This window comes from Strix aluco, chromosome 10 (genome assembly GCF_031877795.1).
Source record: "Strix aluco isolate bStrAlu1 chromosome 10, bStrAlu1.hap1, whole genome shotgun sequence".
Classification (NCBI taxonomy): domain Eukaryota; kingdom Metazoa; phylum Chordata; class Aves; order Strigiformes; family Strigidae; genus Strix; species Strix aluco.
In genome coordinates this window covers 12,630,008-12,650,654 of record NC_133940.1, presented here as the reverse complement: position 1 = coordinate 12,650,654, position 20,647 = coordinate 12,630,008, and the positions used below count along the sequence as shown (strand labels likewise).

Below are 20,647 nucleotides of genomic sequence, written 5' to 3'. Positions count from 1 at the left end.
GATTTCAAACAGTTTTTCAAACTAAATTCTAGAATTATAAATAAGAGCGGTTAAACGTGGGCACAACTATAGCGTATATTCTCATTATGAGCAAGACAACTGAAGAATCACTAAAGCCATATTCCATACATTATGGGGAAAAATAATTCCCTCCTATCAATAACCAGTCTTACAATAGCAACACTGTATAATCAGCTGCTGAATCTAACCTACCTAGAACAGCTGTATACTCATTTTTTGAATCTCTGAGATAAATAACAATCTCTTGTAAGGAGGAATGTAAATTATTTACATCAGCTGGCTGCTATTCAAATCATACTCCTGGTAGAAGGGTCACCACATACTGGCAGCCATCACACCTGCATCCTACAGAATCATGTCTTTGCCTCTTTAAGATGAGAGTTCCCATACACTATTTTAAGTCTAACTTGGTTGTCATCTGCATCCAGTTAAAAAAATAAATCTCAGAATACCAACTTGTAAAAAAATATAGTACCTTAAGTGCCTGCAGTCTAGCTTGTTCCTCCTCCAATGCCTGCTGCTTTTCCTTCTCATCCATCCTGCTAAATGACATTCCTGTACTGGCAAGTGTGGAAACAGCACTGGATAGGGCACTAGCTCTAAAAACAGTAATAATTAAAAAAAGTTTTATTAAGAAAAACAGTCAGGTATACATCACTTCTACTTTAATTACCAAGTGCCTTACCTAGTTGTGCGTCATTCCCCCTCCACACCAGTCTTCCCTTCCCTTACTCTGATACAGAAAAGCAGACACCCCAATAATGAGGGAGTCTGGTGAAAAAGCTGCATGAGTAAACAGGATTATGCCCTCAAGTTTCAGCAGGTAGGAACAGGAAAGTGCAGAACATAACAGTTGTCTTTTTTCTTTAAGGTCATATAGAGTAGACTGGAATTCTATTCCATTCAAGTGGCAGAGGCACAGAAAGCTTTTTCGTACATATTATACGTATAACAATAAACAGAGCACAGAAGTTACTCCCTACGTTGTACACTTCCTAGCAGGATACTGTGGTAGTGAATCCTCAGATACTTTAAAAAAAAAAAAGTATCTGAGGAGCAAGACAGAAAACTCACGTAGCTTACACAGATACATTTATCAGTAGTTACCAAGTTTCTGTGGGAGAATGCCTATGCCGAAAGAGATCTCTCAGTCTTTGGTCAGAAGTACTGTTCATATATGTTGATATCATACTCGACAAAGAATAACAATTCCTGTCAGCACAAAGCATCTAAGATAATTTGGCTGTTCTGAGAATGGACTGAAGGACTTTTATAAGCAGGTTAAGATAAATTCATGGTCTGAGAGGCAAATAATTGACAATAAAGATAAACACTGTCCTATCTTGGGTAAAAAGAGCCTCAAAATCCAAATACCTTAGAAGTCTTAGAAGCCAAAGGACTTCAAACAAGTAGAAAGAATAATATACAAGGTCTCAGCTCACTGGTTTATTACAGCATAAGTTTGTCAGAGACACAAGCGGACACACCTAGATTTCAAATGTGACTAAGCTATCAGACTACTTACTAGATGCTTCATTTATACTTCTAGGAAGATACATTTGGAAGTGAATAAAATTCAAGGACACCAAGCGACTGAATCCTGAAAATTCTTAGTATGAAGATGACAAATCGTAAGTATAGGCATTGTTGTAATTCATTGGGTGCTCACCTGCTGGCAGCAGAGACTTCTTTTGTTTTCTTCCCCTCCACAGAAGCCAAATGCTGTTCCAGTGCTTCAAGCAAGCTGCTGGGTGCCTGAAGTTAAAAGTATTTATAAAACACTGCTTCTAGACAATACATCATTGTTTCCCATTCACTAAAAACAAACAAAAACCCACACATCAATAACTGTGCCTTTGGGTTTTGCAGACATCCTGCACTCCTGAATTCCACCTACCCCAGTTGTGGTTCTTTAAAAGGAGACATAAGGAAGGATTCCCCTAAAAGTAGGTCTGCTTCTGTGTACGCAAGTTGCATTCTTGTTTTTGGCAACGTATTTGCCATGTTAAGATCAATCCAATAAGTCACAGCTGATTAAGCAGTATTCCCTTAAACTCGCAAAAGTACCAAAATGAAGCCTTTGCATTTCTGATCCCCCTTCCCCCATAACAACAAGCCAATCACTTTTCATTCAAATATTTACAGTCAGAGGCTTGCACTAAAAACACTTGACTACAGCAGAATGTTATGTTTACTAAAAAAAAAAAAAAGGCAATCAAATTCAACCTGATCCCAACAATACTATTGCAGATTGAGTAGCTATGCAACACATGACTACACAGTAAACTAACTCAATTATTCCAAAGCCGTTGGTAGTCTAAAACATTATTTGAAGTGATGTTGCTATTTTCTAAAGTTGTTTTTTGGTGAATTCCCACCCCAAAAAAGTGTTACCCATGAGAAGTTTTTAAACATAAAGCTGTTTTTTAAAGCAATTAAGATTTCAAAAACTAGGCTTCTCACCACTGAAATCCAGCAATAAGTCAGGCACGAGACACCTCAGCTATGATTTGAGACACCTAAATGAGTTTTAGGTGACCAATACCCATAAGCTTACCAAGAAATTTTAGAGCACAGCCATGACATTATTCAGTACCTGAGACAAAGATTTTAACTGATAGGTAACAGAAAAGAGCAAGTTTAAAATATATGGATTAAGGCACACCATAGTTGCTTTGATTCCTACAGAAACCAAGAAAAAAGCACCAACCATAGCCTGCCTTCTTTCTGCCATATACCTGTGTCCACTACAGAAATATTTCTTCCATACCAAAGGAAACAGCTTCAAAGCTCAGAACAAATTTGAACTCATCTCGATTACACAGTCTTAGCAGGAAGTAAGATTTCTCTAGATCACCCTATAAAAACATCCATCAAGTAAAATAATTAGGCTGTCACTTTTGGAAGAGTTCACTGCCTTGCAATTCTAGCCACATTGCTCTTGTGGTTTTTAACTACATAGTCCATACTCCATAAAACAAGTAAAATAAATCCTACTGCAGATTCAGATGAAGGGAATAGACCTCTGAAGTTTTAATTTACTTGCCAGCTCAGTCCTCCTCATCTGGCAGGGTTTCAGAGACATTACGCCTCTCATTACCCCTTGCCAACTTTCAGTAGGTAGAACAGATAAGATAAGCATTGTTTGGAAGAAAAACAATCTTGCCCTTCCTAGCCCAAAAGCTAGACTAAAGTATTTCCTGGAAAGAAGAATCATATTAATCATACAAGGTTTTGGCAGGTTCCCCTCTAAAATACTGAGCACAATTCTAGCTTCCCACATTCAGTGAAGGCCAATTCAAGCTACAAGAGATGCAGAGAAAATCAGTAAGAATAATCCTATAAAACTGCTTGGCTTAACTTTAAGACCTGAGTTGGTATTTCTTTCTATAAATAGAGCTGAGTAAGCTAAGACTGTGTAGTTACCTCAACTGGTCATGAATAAATTCAGCATTCAAACTAGACAGCTGAACCCCAAGGGGGACAACATTTGGAAATGCTCTTCCTGAAAGGTATTGGGGGGGGGGGGGGAACAAAACCCAAAAAACCCCATACTTTTACCCTTCAGGAAGAACAATAGCTTGCAAAAGGCACTGTGTGACACAGACAGACAGACAATCTTTATAGCAGGAGACTATACCCTAATTCCAGAAAGTTTTTCCTGGTTGTCTTTTTTCAAGGCCACTCTAAACCTTATCTGTATGGAAAAGCATATTATATATTTATTGTTTCTAAAACCCTCTAAACAACCCCCTCATCAACCATAAAACCTAAAACCAAAAAAACCCAGTAACTTCTCTGAACTTTCTCATTGCTGCAGACATTCAACAAAACAGAGATGAAATTTTGAGTGAAGAGATCTTAGCAGTTTTATGTCAGAAGAGATGCCTGGGCTAATACAGACATCATAACTTGAAAAAGTCAGTATTTCATGACTCAGCCTCCCTCCCCCCACCCAAAGACATCTGACAGACTAAGCCATACAGAGAAAAATGACCCAGTTGCATTCATGAAATACAGTAACAGCTGTAAACAGAAAGTAAGCAACATCATTGTGAAACAGGGCACCTAACAAAAGAAAATATTTTCCTTATAGGAACCGGCAAAAGTGGCAGTAGTGTGAACATTAGAATCAGGGAAGAAAAACAGTTATACAGCAGCAGTAATAGTAAACCTCTAAAGAGATAAAAGTTTTGTTGCCAGGATCAGCTCAAGGCAACTCTGAAATATGCATATCCCAGAACAGAATATACACCAGAAATATAAACAAAGCATTTGGAAAAAAATTAAATATGGTAGACCAGAATAGAAATGAAAGACATGATCCTGTCAGAACTTATTTCAGAAACAGAAGCACACTGAAAATTAAATTTTTGTGAAAGCCTAGTATTAAGAAATTCTAGCAAATTCTTTTAATATGGCACTAAATGGACAAACAATTATTCAACTCTTATTAAATGCCATGAAATTTACTATGGAAGTGAAATCCTTACAGTGGCACTGAAACTGCCAAAATACAGGGGATGCTGACAACTACCATCACAATTCAGAGAGTTGCCTTTCACATCTAAGTGCACTTACAACAAAACAGCCGAACTATTAGATAAAAAAAAAAAAATGCTGTGAGGACAGTAGATATAAATGCTTACTGAAAGTTTCAGATATAAAAAGCAGCAAAATGAAACTAAATCCCATAATCTCAGTGAACCAAAAAAACCCTGAAGAGCCTTACAATGACCCAATTAACTGGACAAGTTCACACAAACCCCGTGAAGTACAACTTCAGACTTGAGTGTAATTTGATTAGCATAATACAGACCAGCTGAATACTGCAGTACTAATCAAAAGACAGAGTAAGATGCTAAGATCAAACATGAATAGACATCCAACTACTGTTTTCACTTATTACCTGCTCTTACCCTGCTGGTTAGTCATGTTTCTTTCCTACCACTGAGGCCTGTAAGTTCTTAAAGAGGTTAATATTAATTGCTTGGAGGAAGTATTAGAGATTTGTACTTTGAAACATTTGATTTCAGATGGAAATCACACCACTGGCAGTAATGAACAACACTGACAATGGAAGTTTGTGGTTTAGATTTGATTTTCATATTAAAAAGACACTGATGAAGTTCAGGTAAAGCTTCACAGTAGATATATTTTTACATGATTAACCCATGAAATTTAATTTTGTGAAGGTAGTGCAGGATTAGATGTGACTGTTCAAAAATTTACACATTAGATTTTAACTGTTTCACACTGACTCCACTTAAACAGTTTCAGTACTCTAGACCTCTGAGGCACTCCAGTTTATTGTCTGAGTCTGACAGATTGGCATTTATTCTACCCATCAGGTTACTGTGCGCTACAGAAAGAATACCAAGTACCTCTGTCCTAGGTTAGAAATGCAACGTCCCTATGAACTGAAGTAACTTGCAATGAATAACTTCTGTGTCCTTCTGTGGACTATCAGTGTTTTCTGTTCACCAGGTCAAACCATCTTTCTCACCTCCTTTCTGCCCCTCAATTTATCCTCACCAGAAGGCGTTCCCCTGCAATCCACCTTTTAGACTAAATGTTCCAGCACACGACCTGTGTTGCGCATGGTCCTCATACTACTGTGTAATATTGAAGCCAGCGTTGTGCGCTGATACAGAAACATCAAATCTATTCAGACCTCAGGGGAAAGAAAAAAATTCTTGACTGACTAGCTAACTGTAATCTTTAAGTGTGTTGGAAGACATTAAGTTACAGTGAAATGAAAGGTTTTCCTCAAGGCATGGCAAGGTGCTTGTGGCTTACATGCCACAGAATCCTCTGTGATAAAAACCAGAAGTTCTTGAAAAATACTTCCTGGGAGTTTTATTGCTTTAAACAATCAAAAAAAAAAAATCTTAAGAGCTGCAAAGCGCGAGAGGATACATTCTTGAGATGAATGATTACTATGATACACACCAACCTTTAAAAACACAAAGAACAAAATAATTGGGTTAATATGATATGTACACTGACCTGAGTAAGATCTGGAATGTCACCCTGATCAATTCCAACTTGCTGGGTTTACAAAAACAGAAGGGAAAAAAAAAGTACATTACTACATGCAGTGGCAATAAAAATAAAAACCAGTGATGTCTGTTTTTTATTAGACATAGAAACTAACATATTAAAAAGGGATATTCATAACTTTCTGAACTGGTACGAGCCTCACTAGGAACACACCTTAGAAATCACAAATGCATTAAACTACATCTCAAAGCAAACCCAACTTCCCATCCAGCCTAACTTTTTCATGCAGAAAAGCTTACAGGGAGCCTTAGAAACACCCACATTGCTTACTGGAACTACTTCTCCATTTTGAGCAGTTACAGTAGAGTACTGTATACACACTGTAACATTCAGCTGACACATTTTGGACCATTCATGAAATTTACAACACCACCTCAGAAAGTTTACTGTGTTGTCTGGCTAATAAAAAGATACCCAAGAATCTCACTTCACATTAATGAGTGTACACAGTCTTTAGAATACCTAATCTGTAGAATAATTCCTTATATAACAAAGTTAAGCAAACATTAATCCAGTTGAGAAGTTGTTATTATGAATATAGACTACTGTACCAGTACAGGCAGCTAAATGATATCCTTTCCATAGGTGTAACTTATTTACCTCTGCTACTTTGAGGAATTCTGACAATTTGGTCATTCTGGCTAGAAATTTTTTGTAAATATCCAAGCCTTCTTTGCACTGGTTCTTCTTCATATCAAAATATCTTTCTGAGGATGCAAATAAAACTCTTGTAAGATAACAGCCTCCCTAGCAAATAGCTGACACAGTATTATAACAGTTAATTTGAGACAAGCTTCAAGGAGAGGACAGACAGGAGTAACTTAAAGCTATTCAGATTTTAAAGTTTACAGAAACACCTGACACCTTTTGTAATAAGTCAGAAAAATCAGTGCTTTTCTATTGAATATTTCAGTACATTAGAAAATAACACAAAGCTTTATTAAGCGTGGTTGCGAATCACTGCAATTGTCAAACTAGGTATTTAGGCGAATATTTTCAAGAAGCCAGCTTAGCTGGCAATGAGGTACATTATTTTATCATTTGAAAATATTCCTGGTATACATTTACATTTTTAGACTTTGTATCAACACGTTTTGATGTTTGTAAATGGGCTCAATATCCAAAAGACATCAGAATGGCTGTTGAAGTGGTACATATACTGAACTGACCTACCAAAAGGAATATCAATTACATCCTCACTTTTTATGGTTTTGCCCTATATACTTAAGAGATATTTCACTGAGTAAAAACTAATGGATTAACAAACTTATCGGATGTTTTCACTCAGAAATTTGCTTTAATAGCTTATTACTATTATTATCATCACAAGGCTTTGTTAAGAGCTCATTAATCTTTAACAAAAAACCCTACATGTCATCTACTAGGCTCATGTAGATTCAGGCACCAGGTAAAAATGATTAGTCAAGCTATGAAGAAAGTACGGGAAACCTGAAGTTGGTCATACTGCGACTATACTAAATACACAAAATACCAGGCATCTCACTGATACTTCTACAGCCCAACTGCCAAAGCTTATCCACTGCACGTTTATGGCATCTTTGTTTTAGCCTCACCAGTCACCCTGTTATCTCTAATTTCTGTTTCAAGATGTATTCTTCAAGGTAGAAGTGTATGTTTAAGCCTATGGTAGTTGCTACTGAAACTAAGATGGGCTTAATTTAATGGTAATGAAGCAAATAATTTATTAGGAAACTACAGTCAGAAATTGTCTGTATTCTTTAGTTCTCTCAACATCTTTCACAAAAGTTCAAAAGCTAAAAAAATTCTCACATACCTAAAAGATTAATAATCCCCTCATTGTATGCTGCAAAAAGTCTAATGGAATCTTTAAAGAGGAGCATAAAGGCAGCATTTATAACACCATTTGTTAGTTCATTTGGATTTGCCTGTGTAGAAAGCAACAAGAAAGTAAATTAGTATTTAATAAAATAATTAAACTCTCACTTCAAAACGAGAGTGTGTTACCTAACACTGAGCTTAAAGTACTTACATCAAAATCAAGGAGTGCATCAAGCTGGTTCTGTATGATTGGAAGGGTTTTCAGAAGCTTTTCAGCATTCATGGTTCGCATCACTCCATCTATCCTACAGAGTAGAAGACACATGTTTACAAGTTACCAAAAGGCTTCAGCATATTACGCTATTTCAAGAATACTATATTGCTTCAAAGGGCTAAAAGGAACACCAATCTATAAGCTCAAGAACAACTGGTATTTCCCTCCCCCTCAATATGAAAGACCAAACAAAAGAAGCAGTAACGGGTCTTACCCTCTTTTCATTTTGGTGAAGTCAACTGCTACAAGTCTATATGAAAGTGCTTTTTCATTCAAGTATCTGCTATATCGCCTAATGAAGGTAGACATATCATAGCCTAAGAGTTAAGCATTTATAAAAGTTAGACATTTCAAAGGAGTACAGTTTCTTTCAAGTTCAAGAACTATTCTCATACTAGCCCATTTTACATCAACCTGCATAAAAAGCTCTTCATAGGCACTTTCCAGATTCTTGAGATTCACTGTTTTTCACCTTGAGATGTAATGTTACAGTTTCTTTCCAACCTGCTAAGATTAGGAAAGCATCCATTGCAATTATGAGAATAAGCACCTAAACACATTAAAATATTAGGCAAGAACCAAGTAGCTCTTACTAAGAGGTACTTGAAATTAGACTAAAAATGTATTCCTAGTAAAATGCTGAAGATTTTAACTTATCTGCAATGCCTCAAAAACATTTTCTACCACTGGCAAGTAATTAAAAGACTTCTCAGAGATTTGAAGGAGTTCTCTCTATTTATACAGCACATCCTAGTTACCATTCCATGCATCTTAACAGTAAACAGTTACTCCTAAGACACTAAAATGCAACAGCAAATAATAGATCATTATGTTAATATTCATCAGGTTTATTCTTGACAGCATTAAGAGTTCACTTTTTTAAATTTACAGCTATGTATGCACATGATACATACCTTACAGACAGATTTCTAGCACTCAGCTAGGTAACTCAAGAATCTCACTTTCCTTTTGTGTCTACATTCTTGGTTGGATATTCTTTAGTGACTCATGCAATATAAATCATAATACCCTTTCATTTAAAAGTCATTTGTCTCCTGGAGTGCACTGACACAGGCACTACCACAGAGCAAAAAAGACAGTGGAGTTATTTCCTTTAGTGAAAGATCCTTACCCTGCATGGCACTTTTGTCCAGGTAGTTATTTAAATTGAACAAAGTGTTTCGGGATGCAAGATACTGGATAAAGCGCTGTTGGTGAAGGAAAAGTTGAGAATATCATTGTTGTGAGAGTCAAAACATTTAAGCATATTACAGGAAAACTACACTTTCATTGTAACTGTTTCTAGTAGCCTCTATCAACAATAGAAACTAATCAAAAGGGAAAAATTTAAAGGAAAACTTGAAACTACTGATTAGCAAAGCCTCTGAAATCCAAAACTCTGTTGGGCAAAAATATAAATTTAAATTAACTGCCCATGAACAAAAGACGAATAATCTTAGAGGAAGCTGCTTAGTTTAACTTTGTAGTTTAGAACAAACAAGCTGGAAAACAAAACAAAGATACCACTTGCATCGCCCAAGCTCCCAAGGTTTGCATAGCTCTACTGCTGCTGTAGAAGTAGGAGACAGATTTAGTTACAAAGTTTAATAGTAATTAGTAACAAAAAAGCTTCTGAAAACATGTTGAGCAGCAGCACTGGGGCTATATATACATACATAAAAATATGTATGTTATAATGTAATGATCTGACTAAATAGCATTTAAGCTTTGACAAATAATAGCTGGCTCTGTAAGAGACAAACACATCCAGACAGCAAGGTAGTTTTAAAAGTTTCTCTGCCACTGTTCCACACAGATCTCCTGTGATTGTGATTTCTTGACTTTCTTGCTTCTTTGTAAGTGTTCTAGTCCATAAAAGAGGATTATGATCAGTATGGCTTAAGGGACTCGTTACAGCTTTGATCTGAATCCCTCTGCTGCCACAGCATGCAGGGCCTGTTCCTTCACCTTTCATGGTGGAAATCCACCTGTCTGCCAGGTTTGACTATATCACACCCCACAAAACTAGCATTTTTTTTTCCAGTCAGGCTCCATATAACACCTGCTCTTTGGGAGCTGTAATGAGGGCTTAGCACAGCAACAAGAAAATTCTTCTCACCGGTACTATTTAAACTGAAAGCAGTACTTTCACCTTCCGAATGATTCCCCAACTTGTCACGTACCACCTCATCAGTAACTCTGTATGTGTTTTCAGTCTATAGCTATGGAGTTCATACAAGTCTACAACACGCAGCTTGCCTACCAATAGTTCTGGCACTGTTTTAACTTTTTATTGTTTTCCACTCGGTTTATCTGGTCTTTGTACATCTTAGTACTGCATTCAAACAGATACAGAAGAAAAACAGTTGGAACACGATCAGGAACAGAACAGTGATATTCAAAAGGTGTCTATACACATTTCAAAGTTAGCTACTGTTCTGAATCTCATTTTAAAAGGGCCAAGGCTAACTCTCACTCTCCAGATGTCAGGGGTCCTGCATTGCACAATGCACAGGCAAGAGGAGTTTTAACCCATTTTACCCTAAACTTCATCACAAGAAACAGGTAGTCGTGTTGAACAAGAAACTGCAAGACAGTGATTGCTCAGACAACATTTTGACCTTCTGCTATATTTACTTGTACTTAAAATAGAAGCCCAACAGCTGATAATTTTTCATCTGTTTAAGAAAAAGGCCTCTTTTCACATATTAGGAGAGTGAGGAGTACACTCAAGTTCCACCTGAAATGACAGAACTAGTGTTCCAGCTACATTATCTCAGCAGGTATAAAGGAACTCTTTCTGAAGTTTCAAATGCACCCATTCAAAGCTGAGAAGCAGTTTTGGTACAAACATAAAAATTCAACTCTTCTGCTACTACAAAACGCTGTATGGGCAAACAGATACTGACTGGTAGCCCACAACTTCTAAGTTTTGATTTTTTCCTATGGTTCAGTTGTTTGCTTTTTTTCTTTCCAGTTTCAGTGTGTAGATATGAGCTTTATTGGAAGAAGAAAGAATAAAAAAATATACAAACTGATTTACACCATTCAGTTTAGCTTTATACTTGGAATAAATAGTGAATTCTACTTGATATCACCTTTTTATTTCCGCATATTATCTGTTGAAACTACAATGTAAGCACATAAGTAACTTGGGGAAGTGTTAACAAAGAGCACGCTATGTTTTACAAGTTATTTCAATTAAGTTCACAGAGCTTTGGAGAGAGGAGGCAACACAAAAGTCTTCAGAGCAGTTTAATGGCTGCAAGCATTATATTTAAGAATCATCATTTCAGTATTACCTGTAGCCAACAGTCATTTTCTGGGAGAATGACTACACACCTACGTTCAGGACTAAACTGTCACTTGACCAAGAAAAGTTTATTTTTTAATGGAAGGACTGTAAGAGAGGCTACATTTCTAATGCCATGTTATTGTCTGGGAAGCTTTAGAAAACTGATGAAATAATTTAAGCGAACTAAATGCAATAGAAACCTGTTTTGGAAGAATGTTAATGGCAACAATATATGAAGATTTAGCCCATTATACGACGATTTGACAGATCAAATATTCTAGCCACCATATTCCTCCTGCCTTTAGTAAGTATTCTTATTTGTTAATAGGTTGGCTGCACACTTACGGAGTGCTAACAAGACTTTTGCTGGGCTCTTACTGATAAGCACTAGCCTAATGAAGTAAAAGCTCATCAGAACTTTTTTAAAACACTGTCAAGGAAGCTTTAACAGAAGTAATCATGTCTTACCTCGTTTCCATACATCATGAGGTGGTGTGTTGTGATTAGAGCTTTGAAAACTACAACCCAGCTACTGTTCGCAGTTCTCTCGAAGAGTGTGTCTGCCAACTGTGGAATATTCACATTCATTTCATTTGTGCACTGTATTAGATCTAAATCAAAAAAAAAAAAAAAATCAAAGCATTACAATGAGTTATATGCTCAAAGAGGATCATCATGTTATTTTGTGTTTTTAACATTAGGAATTCACACTGGAAGCATTGGTTTAAGAAATAATTGAGCTATTTCACATTCCTCGCTCAAATTCACTGCATTTTACTGAAAGACTCCAAGTATGAACTTCAAAGGCATTTCAATAAGTTAATGGAGTCCCAGTATCTCATCAATAAATAACCTGCTCCAGTAGAAACTCTATGCCCAAATTACTGTCTGAAAGCCAGTGCAGATCTTCTGAATGCTCAATGCCTGAAGCCACTCAATCTAACCAAACAAATGAAAAATCAGAGAAGCAAGGAAAAGCTGAGACATCTATACCTCATGAAATCAATAGGCAGCAAGTACCCTGCAATTCCGACCTAAGCCTGAGTACTGACACACATGACAGCAAATGAGATGCTATATACCTGTAATAAGCCTCTTCAAGAATTAAGAGCAAGAAGTTGCATCTACATACCTTTCCACTTTGCTAAAACAACCTAATCACCAACCTACTGAGTATTTTGTGGTGGATCATGGCATGTCTCAGACTTTTGTACAAAAAAGGCTCTTTGTGTCCAATACTGATTATAAACTCAGTAGTAGAACATTAACTTGGGAGGTCAGAGACAGCGAGCTTCAAGTCTCTGCCTGAGTATCGGTACAAAACCAGAACAGGCTCCAGCAGATACATGGGTAAAAATCCTGCCTGGGAATGCTAGTGAAGGCACTTGCTGAGAGGAGAGCAAAGAACTGAATCCAGGACTATTCTAAACCCCTCAAGACATGCACATTAGGCATTCATTCTCTCTCTGAGCTAAATCTGGCTCAGGTGTGATCAAAGTACACCTTAAGGACTGGGCAAGGCCAGTAAAACAAACATCCAGTTTGAAAAGCTTCCTTTGTGGCCTCTTAAGCCAAGTCTGCGAGCAGCCTGTTGGTTGCAGAGCAGCATTGCTGTTTATGTGGTTTGTCTGTATAAGCACTTGAAGAAGGGCAGGTGCTTGGGAAGTTGGGCAACAACTGAATACTGAAACAGCCAACTTCTTTGTCTTCTTAGCAGCATGGTGAGGACAGACTACATTATCACAAGCCATTTAAACATGAACTTTGAGATCACACACTGATAGTTTAGGACAAAATGCTTCATATAAATATTGCACTTAGAATTTATACCTGTTCTAGTGCACAGAATATATTACAGATGTATCTTAATTAAAGGTCTGTTTATAAAGAACATAAAGTCCTTTGATTAAGCATCACTGTTTGAATAATTTAATAACCAGAGTAATTTTAACAGAGTGAAGAGTTTTAGATAGTATCTTGTCGAGGTAGAAAGCTATAAAATGCAAATTCTAGTAAGTTACTAATTTCATTCTGATGTCAAAGGTTTCCAAATATGGACAAAAGACAAGTTGGGATGAAAACCTTCATCCTCATTAGTAACATACAAAAATGCTGAAATAACTGCATAAAAAGAAGAGCCCTGAAGAGTTTTAAGCTGTACATCAAAACCTTATTGTTGAGTAGTATTAAAGTATTTCAGTATTTACAAACGTGAAGATTCTCAAAACCAAGTCATTTGATAGATGCTGTTCACCACTCATGGCTGTATCATCATCAGATGCTGTGTCAAATTAAGTAGTACTTTAAAATTTGTAGAAAACCAAACAGTCCATAGACAATTATTGCCCCAATTCCATAATTTATAAATAGAGAAAACTTGAATTTTAATTCAACAGCCTCATCCACTGAATGAGAACTTTGTTATGCCATTTCTAATTCTTTCAAAACACATTAAGGCAAGTAAGTCTTCCTAAACCAAATCAGTTTATAAGCAAGCATTATAAAGCCACTGCTGTTAGATCTTGCTTAGTATTCTTCATGTAACCAAAGTGTCTGTAAGCACCACAGAAATGTTACAGAACTGTTACCAAGTCCTACTGTCAGTTTCTAAACACCAACCAACGAAAATGCCAACAAAACCTCCACAAACTCTGTACCTAGCCATACCTATAATATGTTACCTACTAGGTAACAGTTAAAGAAATTCCATTGATCTGATAAGGTCAAAGACCACACAGACAGCCTATTGAAAATATTATTTGTGCACGAAGTCCTTTTTCTTCACATGACCACTAAGCAAGTCAAATTTTTCACTGAAGATTTTCAATATTAAGAGTGGTTATTAAAGAATAGATGAAACCAGGAGGGAAGATCAGATTAAAAACAAAAAACTTTCTGCTCTCAAGTCAAATTAGCCAAGCTAATTTCATTCATATTTTGCCAGCACTCTCCAGAGACTTTGATCTTGTCACCTTCCCTCAGATAAGGTCTACTACCAGCAGCTATTCCAGTACACCCTAAGATGATGCTGAACACGTGGGAGATCCCTTGCATATACTTATGTCTAAGACTGGTATCAAATGTGTTCTTGTAGTGCTGCTCAGGCACAATGTGACAGAAATCCTCCTGTTAGCAACTATATCAAATGTTGTAACTGATCACCTCTCCTTAAGCCACATATCCATAAAAAAAAAAAACCTTTGGCTTATCATACCATCATAAAGGTTTATTACCACAAAAAACCATCCAGATGATGCTCCCCTTCAAAAGGGATCAACTGCCTTCTGCTTTGGCCTACAAAGCAGTCTTCCATCAAGTGCCAGTAATAGAGTGGAAGTTCACAGACCTCTGGTGCATTTCAGAAGCTCATGTGTTACTGTTTTATTCTACAGTGTGGTTCCATGTGATTGAAAAGCACAGTTCCAGTAATTCTGTAAAAGCGCTAGTAAGGTTTTCTAGCGTGTGCTACTCGCTTCTGTAAGGTACGAGCCTGACCATTTTAAAAGGCAACCAAAAGGAATACTCAGAGTCTAATTCAAGCTGTGCTTGAGGTTAGAGGACCTGAGTGAGCTGCAAGTCCCACGCACTTTAGACACATGCTGGAGACAACACATACTGGCTCCCCTGAAGACAATTTTTATTGAGGACACTTAGCACAATTGTGGTCTTTGGTTTCAAAATCTTCTTGAATGCACAAACACATAAGCCACAGTTGCCAGTACAGAAGAACACACACCTAGGCAAACAAAACACCTCTAAAATACTAAACTAAGAATGAACAGTGGGAAAAAAATGTTAGTGCATTTTATAGACCAAAACTGGACTTTAAGAGTGTCTTGCAAAAATATAAGTTTAAAAAGACTCTTTAATAAGGCAACTCAGGGCAATTTTTTCTATTATTATTTCACAACCAGTAATAAAGCTATCATCACATTTGAATACTAGTAATTGAGATGCATAAAAAAAAGCAAGTGTCATTTCTCTATTATGATTCTTCTAAGTCTACAATAGGAATATCTACATAGAAACAACTGTATGGATCTGTTACAGCTGGCAGCAAAGGAAGAAAAGGCTATTAACACCATACATCCGGAAATATAAAGGAACACATGCACCTGAGAGACAGCTGGGCAACTGCAACATGGATGTTGGCAGTGAAAACTGGAAATGTGTAGGGCAAGTGATGCTCATTTTCTTATCACACTACTTATATAAACACTTTACAACTCAAAGCATTTTGCCAATTACCCAGAGGAATCATTTCAACTGCAGCAAGGGAAACTGTGGTGCTATTTCTAGAATGGAATTTAGAAACATGTTAACATCACGCAGGAAAAGAAAAAAAAAAGTCAAACCACTTTAAACCATAAGAGTACCACAGGCATTTTCAAGCAGCCTGGAAAAGCTGTAGAAATCTCACTGCCTAGAAGAGTATTAGAATGTCTCTTCCAGAGCTTATCTGAAATACTGGCACATCATCTATGAAACCATACAACTCTTTGGAGAGCAGCATGCATAAATCCAGATATTAGAAAAAAAATTATATATTTCAGGCTTTTGTAAAATTATCAGCCAGGCACTGACAAAACCTGACACTTTTCCACTTTCAAGTAACAAGAAAGTCATAATTTTCTTGATTCAGGAATATCTCTCTCAAGAGAACTGTAAATACGTAAGTTAAAGACAACCATAATGGTTTAATATTCCCACATTTCTTCCGTTTTGTCACAGGACTCAAACTGCTCTAGGACAGATGTAAGAATTAGGACCACTTTCCTTAACCCTAGCAGTCCTGGAAAAAAAAATAATTACATTTTCTTTTTGGAAGTTGCACCATAAACTACAGATTACAAAAATATAAAGCAAAAGAACCACTTCAGCAAACTTTGTCAATGTAGCCTAAGGAATGCAACAATTCTTGCTGGAAGATGTAATTAAAAGACAGCACCTGACTGATAGCAAGAAATATTTTTATGCCCATGTGCTCTTATAGTGCAGATTTAATAGCAATCTTTAAATTTCATTTACATAACGGCTAAATCTGACCTTAAGTTACTTCAGCAGAAGCAATGTAATTCAGCTATTCTGTCTTACTCCCCCACTGAACAAGTATACATGATGGCCCATAAAGTTTTTTAAAAAGCTTTAAGCAACTTCTAAACAAAACCCACATTTATAGATTACAAAAACATTAACTATTTTTTGTTCAAGTCAAACTTCCTCAATTACAGTACTGAAAATCTTCACAGATAACTAAAGAGCTTCAACTTAAAGACAGCCACCTTACTGCCTGTAGGAGAGTTCAAGAGTATTTCTTCCTATTGTATCACAACTTACATATCTCTGCAAAAACCACACTGCATCAGCATTCACCTGACAGTCATGAGCTCTAGCTGGAAAAGTAAGAACAGGGACAAAAACAACCCAAAACTGATAGTCATAACATCACGTTATTGGCAAAACTTAGAAGTTTGTGATGATTTTGTGGAGACCTGAACTTTCTCCTAAAGCAAAAGGCTTAAGAGCTTAATTCTGTTACATAATACAATTTTGCAGTACCCGAATTATCACTTCTTACAAGACTTTCAAAGTTTGTATATGTACAGGAGTTTTAAGTTCTGATGAGTAATATTAACTACCTTCCCCTCCCCTGCGCTTCTTAAGTGGGCTGTATACAAGTGAAACAAGTTTTTTTTCTTTATTACTATGTTCATTTAAACATTTAAGATGCAATCAATTTAGGGGGTTGTATTTTCCTAAAATTTGGTCTACACAAAAGTCTACTCTGCCAGTTACCAACCTGGCTACAGCTTTAATTTATTACTTTTTTATTATGGCTTTTCAATAGTTAGTCAAGAAGAGATACGTCACCAAAAGCAGCATCTAGCCCCACTCCACTGCAACCCAAACTCAGGAGGCTGAGGGGAAGTGAGAGGACCCACACTGGGAAAGAAGAGAAGACCTTCAGGTGCTCCACTAAAAGAAAAGATCAGCCTCTGTATAACATTTTATATTATCCTAAAATATTACAAAATACTACAGAAATAGATCTGCTGACTTATTTAGGACACCGTGACCTATTTAAAAGGAAAAAAACCCAAGTATTCCCATTGACATAGATTATGGTTTGGGAGTTTTTTTGTGTTTTTTTCTGCTCTTCAAGAAAAATACAACTCAGCAGTTAGTAGCCAGACAAAACCCAAAACTCTTAAATACTAGTTCACACACTGCATGTGTAACATCTTTCCATAAATATCCATATTGTAATATTATAGTTTTTCTTGCTGAGGAAGCTTGGCAATAAGGGCATTTTAAGAATTAATCTGAATAGAGTGCACAAACTGATACTCCTCCACAATCCCTGATGCAACTACAGCAGCTCTCAAAAACATGTTCTTGGTGAAGCTTTTTCTTGAGCAGCAATTACAAGTAATACCAGATGGTGTAGCATTTTGAATGACACACACATGTAGCGACCAAAGTGCAACTACCAGTGTTTTGCATTAAATCCAAGCTACGTCTTCCTTCATAATTTACTTGAGTTGAAAAGTACTCGCACCGTATCTTTGAAAATACGTTGTGTGATTTTCCCAGAGATTACAGTACTTAAACTAGTATCTTACCTGCCTGCATTTAATACAAGTTTTGTGTACAAGGGAAAAAATAACAAGTATCACAGAAAGGCCAGCAGATGTTTGAAAAGCAGCACCTGGGTATACTCAATGAAGACTGGAGAATGTTCATTGGGATTTTTTTTTTTAACCCCTTACAGAGATATATGTGGTACCATATTTCACATCTTTTTTCCCCCACCTCACCAACACATTCCTCTATTTCAGATACCAGGTCAGAACAACAAGCTTTTTGTTTGTCTGAGACCAAAGTCTGAGAAAGTGAATTACACCAAAACACAAAATTCATCTGGACAGAAGGGGAGACTGACAGCTCTCAACAGGTTTGTATCAAAGGATATTCAAAAGGCAAGGACAGACAAAGGCAAGCTCAGTTTATGGTGTTCTCAAGACTTTTTCCAGGTTTCCACTTTCTTGTTTTGTGGGTGCAGCTTATAGCAGATGACATTAAGGACATCTTCAAACAATATCCTGTACCTTTTAAGCTTCAAAAGCTTTCTAACTATTGAGCAAACTGTCACCACTTTCTGGCTTCCTGTTATGTTGCCATTTCTGGATGCAAGGGTTACCTCATTAAGTTGTTCTACCACAGACACAAGACAAGATAACTTTAAAAAGGTATCTTTAAAAAAAAAGAAAATTGCCAGTTACCCAATTTTAAGGTTTTTAATTTCAACACAGTGGCTACAATATTCACTACCGTAGCTGGATTCCACTTGGTCAGATCAGTAACAAACGAGATACCTATTTTGTTGTTTTTAACTTTGATCTACATCAAAAGCTCTCACACAAGAAGTCTGTATTAACAGACAAGCATCAGAGAGCCAAACTATCCTCAAACAATACAACCGAGTATGCTTCTTCTGAAAGCTTGAACAGCAGACTCCCCTTAGTACCACCAACTTGAACAAGTCCTGCAAAACTACCAGCCTGCTCCCTTGACTTTGAAGAAACCAGCATAAAGCTTCATGTCTTCTTTCCTCTCCCTAATGGACACACACACGCTTACTTCACTGTCAATAGACAGTGAACGGGTAAACTGCACCACATACAAGGTTTGAAGCATTCAGTGCACTTTTGAGCAAACAGTAACTTCAACTGCTATCCAGTTACTAAAACCTGAAGCAAAGCAACACCACTGATACTTCTGTAAATATCAAGGGTAGCTTTCTGCATCTTTTGGTACATAGAAAGGAGTTTTAACATATTAAGTTTAAATATATCAGCGGCAACATACTCTCGTTCTGGAGAGATGTATTGGTCCACCTTCGCCCTTCCCTTTACCTCGCTTCAAGAGCTGCAAGACAAGCTATGATTTTTCGGGAAACGTCAGAAATATTTAAACGGCTGCACTCCACCAGATACAGAGAAGGACGGAGGAGCGCTTAAAATTTTAACTCCTTGCTCACAACAGTAAGAGCACACCACTTAATCCACCTTTTCCCCAGGTGCCGGATTAATAAGCACTGCTGCATCCAGAGCACATAAACTAAGAAGCTCTCATCGGGAAGAGTTCACAAGGTTGGAATATTTTTGTTTCCCGGGCGCGACAGGGTGTTACAAAGCTCACTCCTTCCACGTGTAAAATAAGTTTCGAAGAGCAAACCAGTCAGGTTCACCCAGCTTTAGGCGACACCCTCCCCCCGCTCTCCAAGGTGCAAGCGGCCGCACTTGGCTCTCCCCTCCGCCGCCACCGCCCGCAGCAGGAGGGCTGCGAGCCCACAGCGGCTGCCCCGCGGTTCACAGCGGCTGCCGGCGGGCCAACGGCGGGCCCACCCCAGCCAACCCCCGCCCCGGGGCGCAGGCCGCAGGCGGCCACCGCGGGGTCCTACTCACAGTCCAGGTGCTTCTTCTTGGGGCCCATCACCTCGTGGGTCGTCGCCTTGCAGACAGCTTTGGCGACGGCCGAGCCGGTGACGCTGTGCTGCGCCGCCGTGATGCGGTCGGTGATCGACTGCCCCGACATCGTCGGCGCGGCCCTGCCGGCGGCTCCCCCCGCGGACCCGCCGCGGCGGGCAGCAAGGCCGGGGCAGCGGCTCCCCCGCGGCCGGGGCGGGGTGGGGGCTAGCGCAGCGTCCCCGGGGAAGGGCGCCGGCAGCCCCCTCCGATGCGGCGAGGGCGACCGGCGAGTCCTCGCCGGGCTCCGCCTCACCGGCTCCTCTCGACGGCCGCCGCGGCGACGGCGGGGCTCTTCCCGCTGCTCTGCGGCGCGGCGGCGACCCCTCGCCTCCCGGCCCCGCCGGCTCGGCTGGCCGCGCCCGGCCCCGCTCTCCTCTGCCTCCTCCCGCGGGCTGCGCTCCGGCTTTCCCTTTCACATTTACACTCCCAGACAAAATGGCGGCGGCCGCGGCGGCGGCGTCAGGTGACCGCGCGCCCGCCCCCCGCTCCCGCCCGCCCCGCGCCCGAGGGTTGGGCGGCGCGCGCTGCAGCCCCCCGGCGGGGGCGCGTGGCGGGAAGGCGCGCTCGGTGCGGCCGCGTGCCCTGGGGGGCGCCTCCGTCACCCGCGACGTCAGCGAGCGCCCGGCGGCGCGGGGGCCTCTCGGTCTCACGGCGGGAGCCGCC

General features: G+C 38.9%; 1 protein-coding gene across 8 annotated transcripts in view; it reads right to left on the bottom strand.

Annotated features, from left to right (window-relative positions):
• Positions 1–20,414, bottom strand: part of LOC141927898 (phosphatidylinositol-binding clathrin assembly protein-like) — a 33,221-nt gene extending 12,807 nt beyond the window's left edge. For 4 of the 8 annotated variants that reach the window (XM_074835280.1, XM_074835281.1, XM_074835282.1 and 1 more), the window contains exons 1-10: positions 19,922–20,411; positions 11,922–12,064; positions 9,291–9,366; positions 8,373–8,475; positions 8,096–8,189; positions 7,880–7,991; positions 6,685–6,791; positions 6,031–6,072; positions 1,691–1,776; positions 497–620 (exon numbers count right to left, since the gene is read on the bottom strand). In XM_074835280.1, the coding sequence (XP_074691381.1) occupies positions 497–620; positions 1,691–1,776; positions 6,031–6,072; positions 6,685–6,791; positions 7,880–7,991; positions 8,096–8,189; positions 8,373–8,475; positions 9,291–9,366; positions 11,922–12,064; positions 19,922–20,051 (1,017 nt within the window). In that variant the 5' untranslated portion in view covers positions 20,052–20,411. Of the gene's footprint in view, positions 1–496; positions 621–1,690; positions 1,777–6,030; positions 6,073–6,684; positions 6,792–7,879; positions 7,992–8,095; positions 8,190–8,372; positions 8,476–9,290; positions 9,367–11,921; positions 12,065–19,921 lie in introns of all 8 variants that reach the window. The other 4 variants (XM_074835279.1, XM_074835283.1, XR_012624617.1 and 1 more) reach the window with 3 other exon arrangements.
• Between the last annotated feature and the right edge of the window lie 233 nt (positions 20,415–20,647).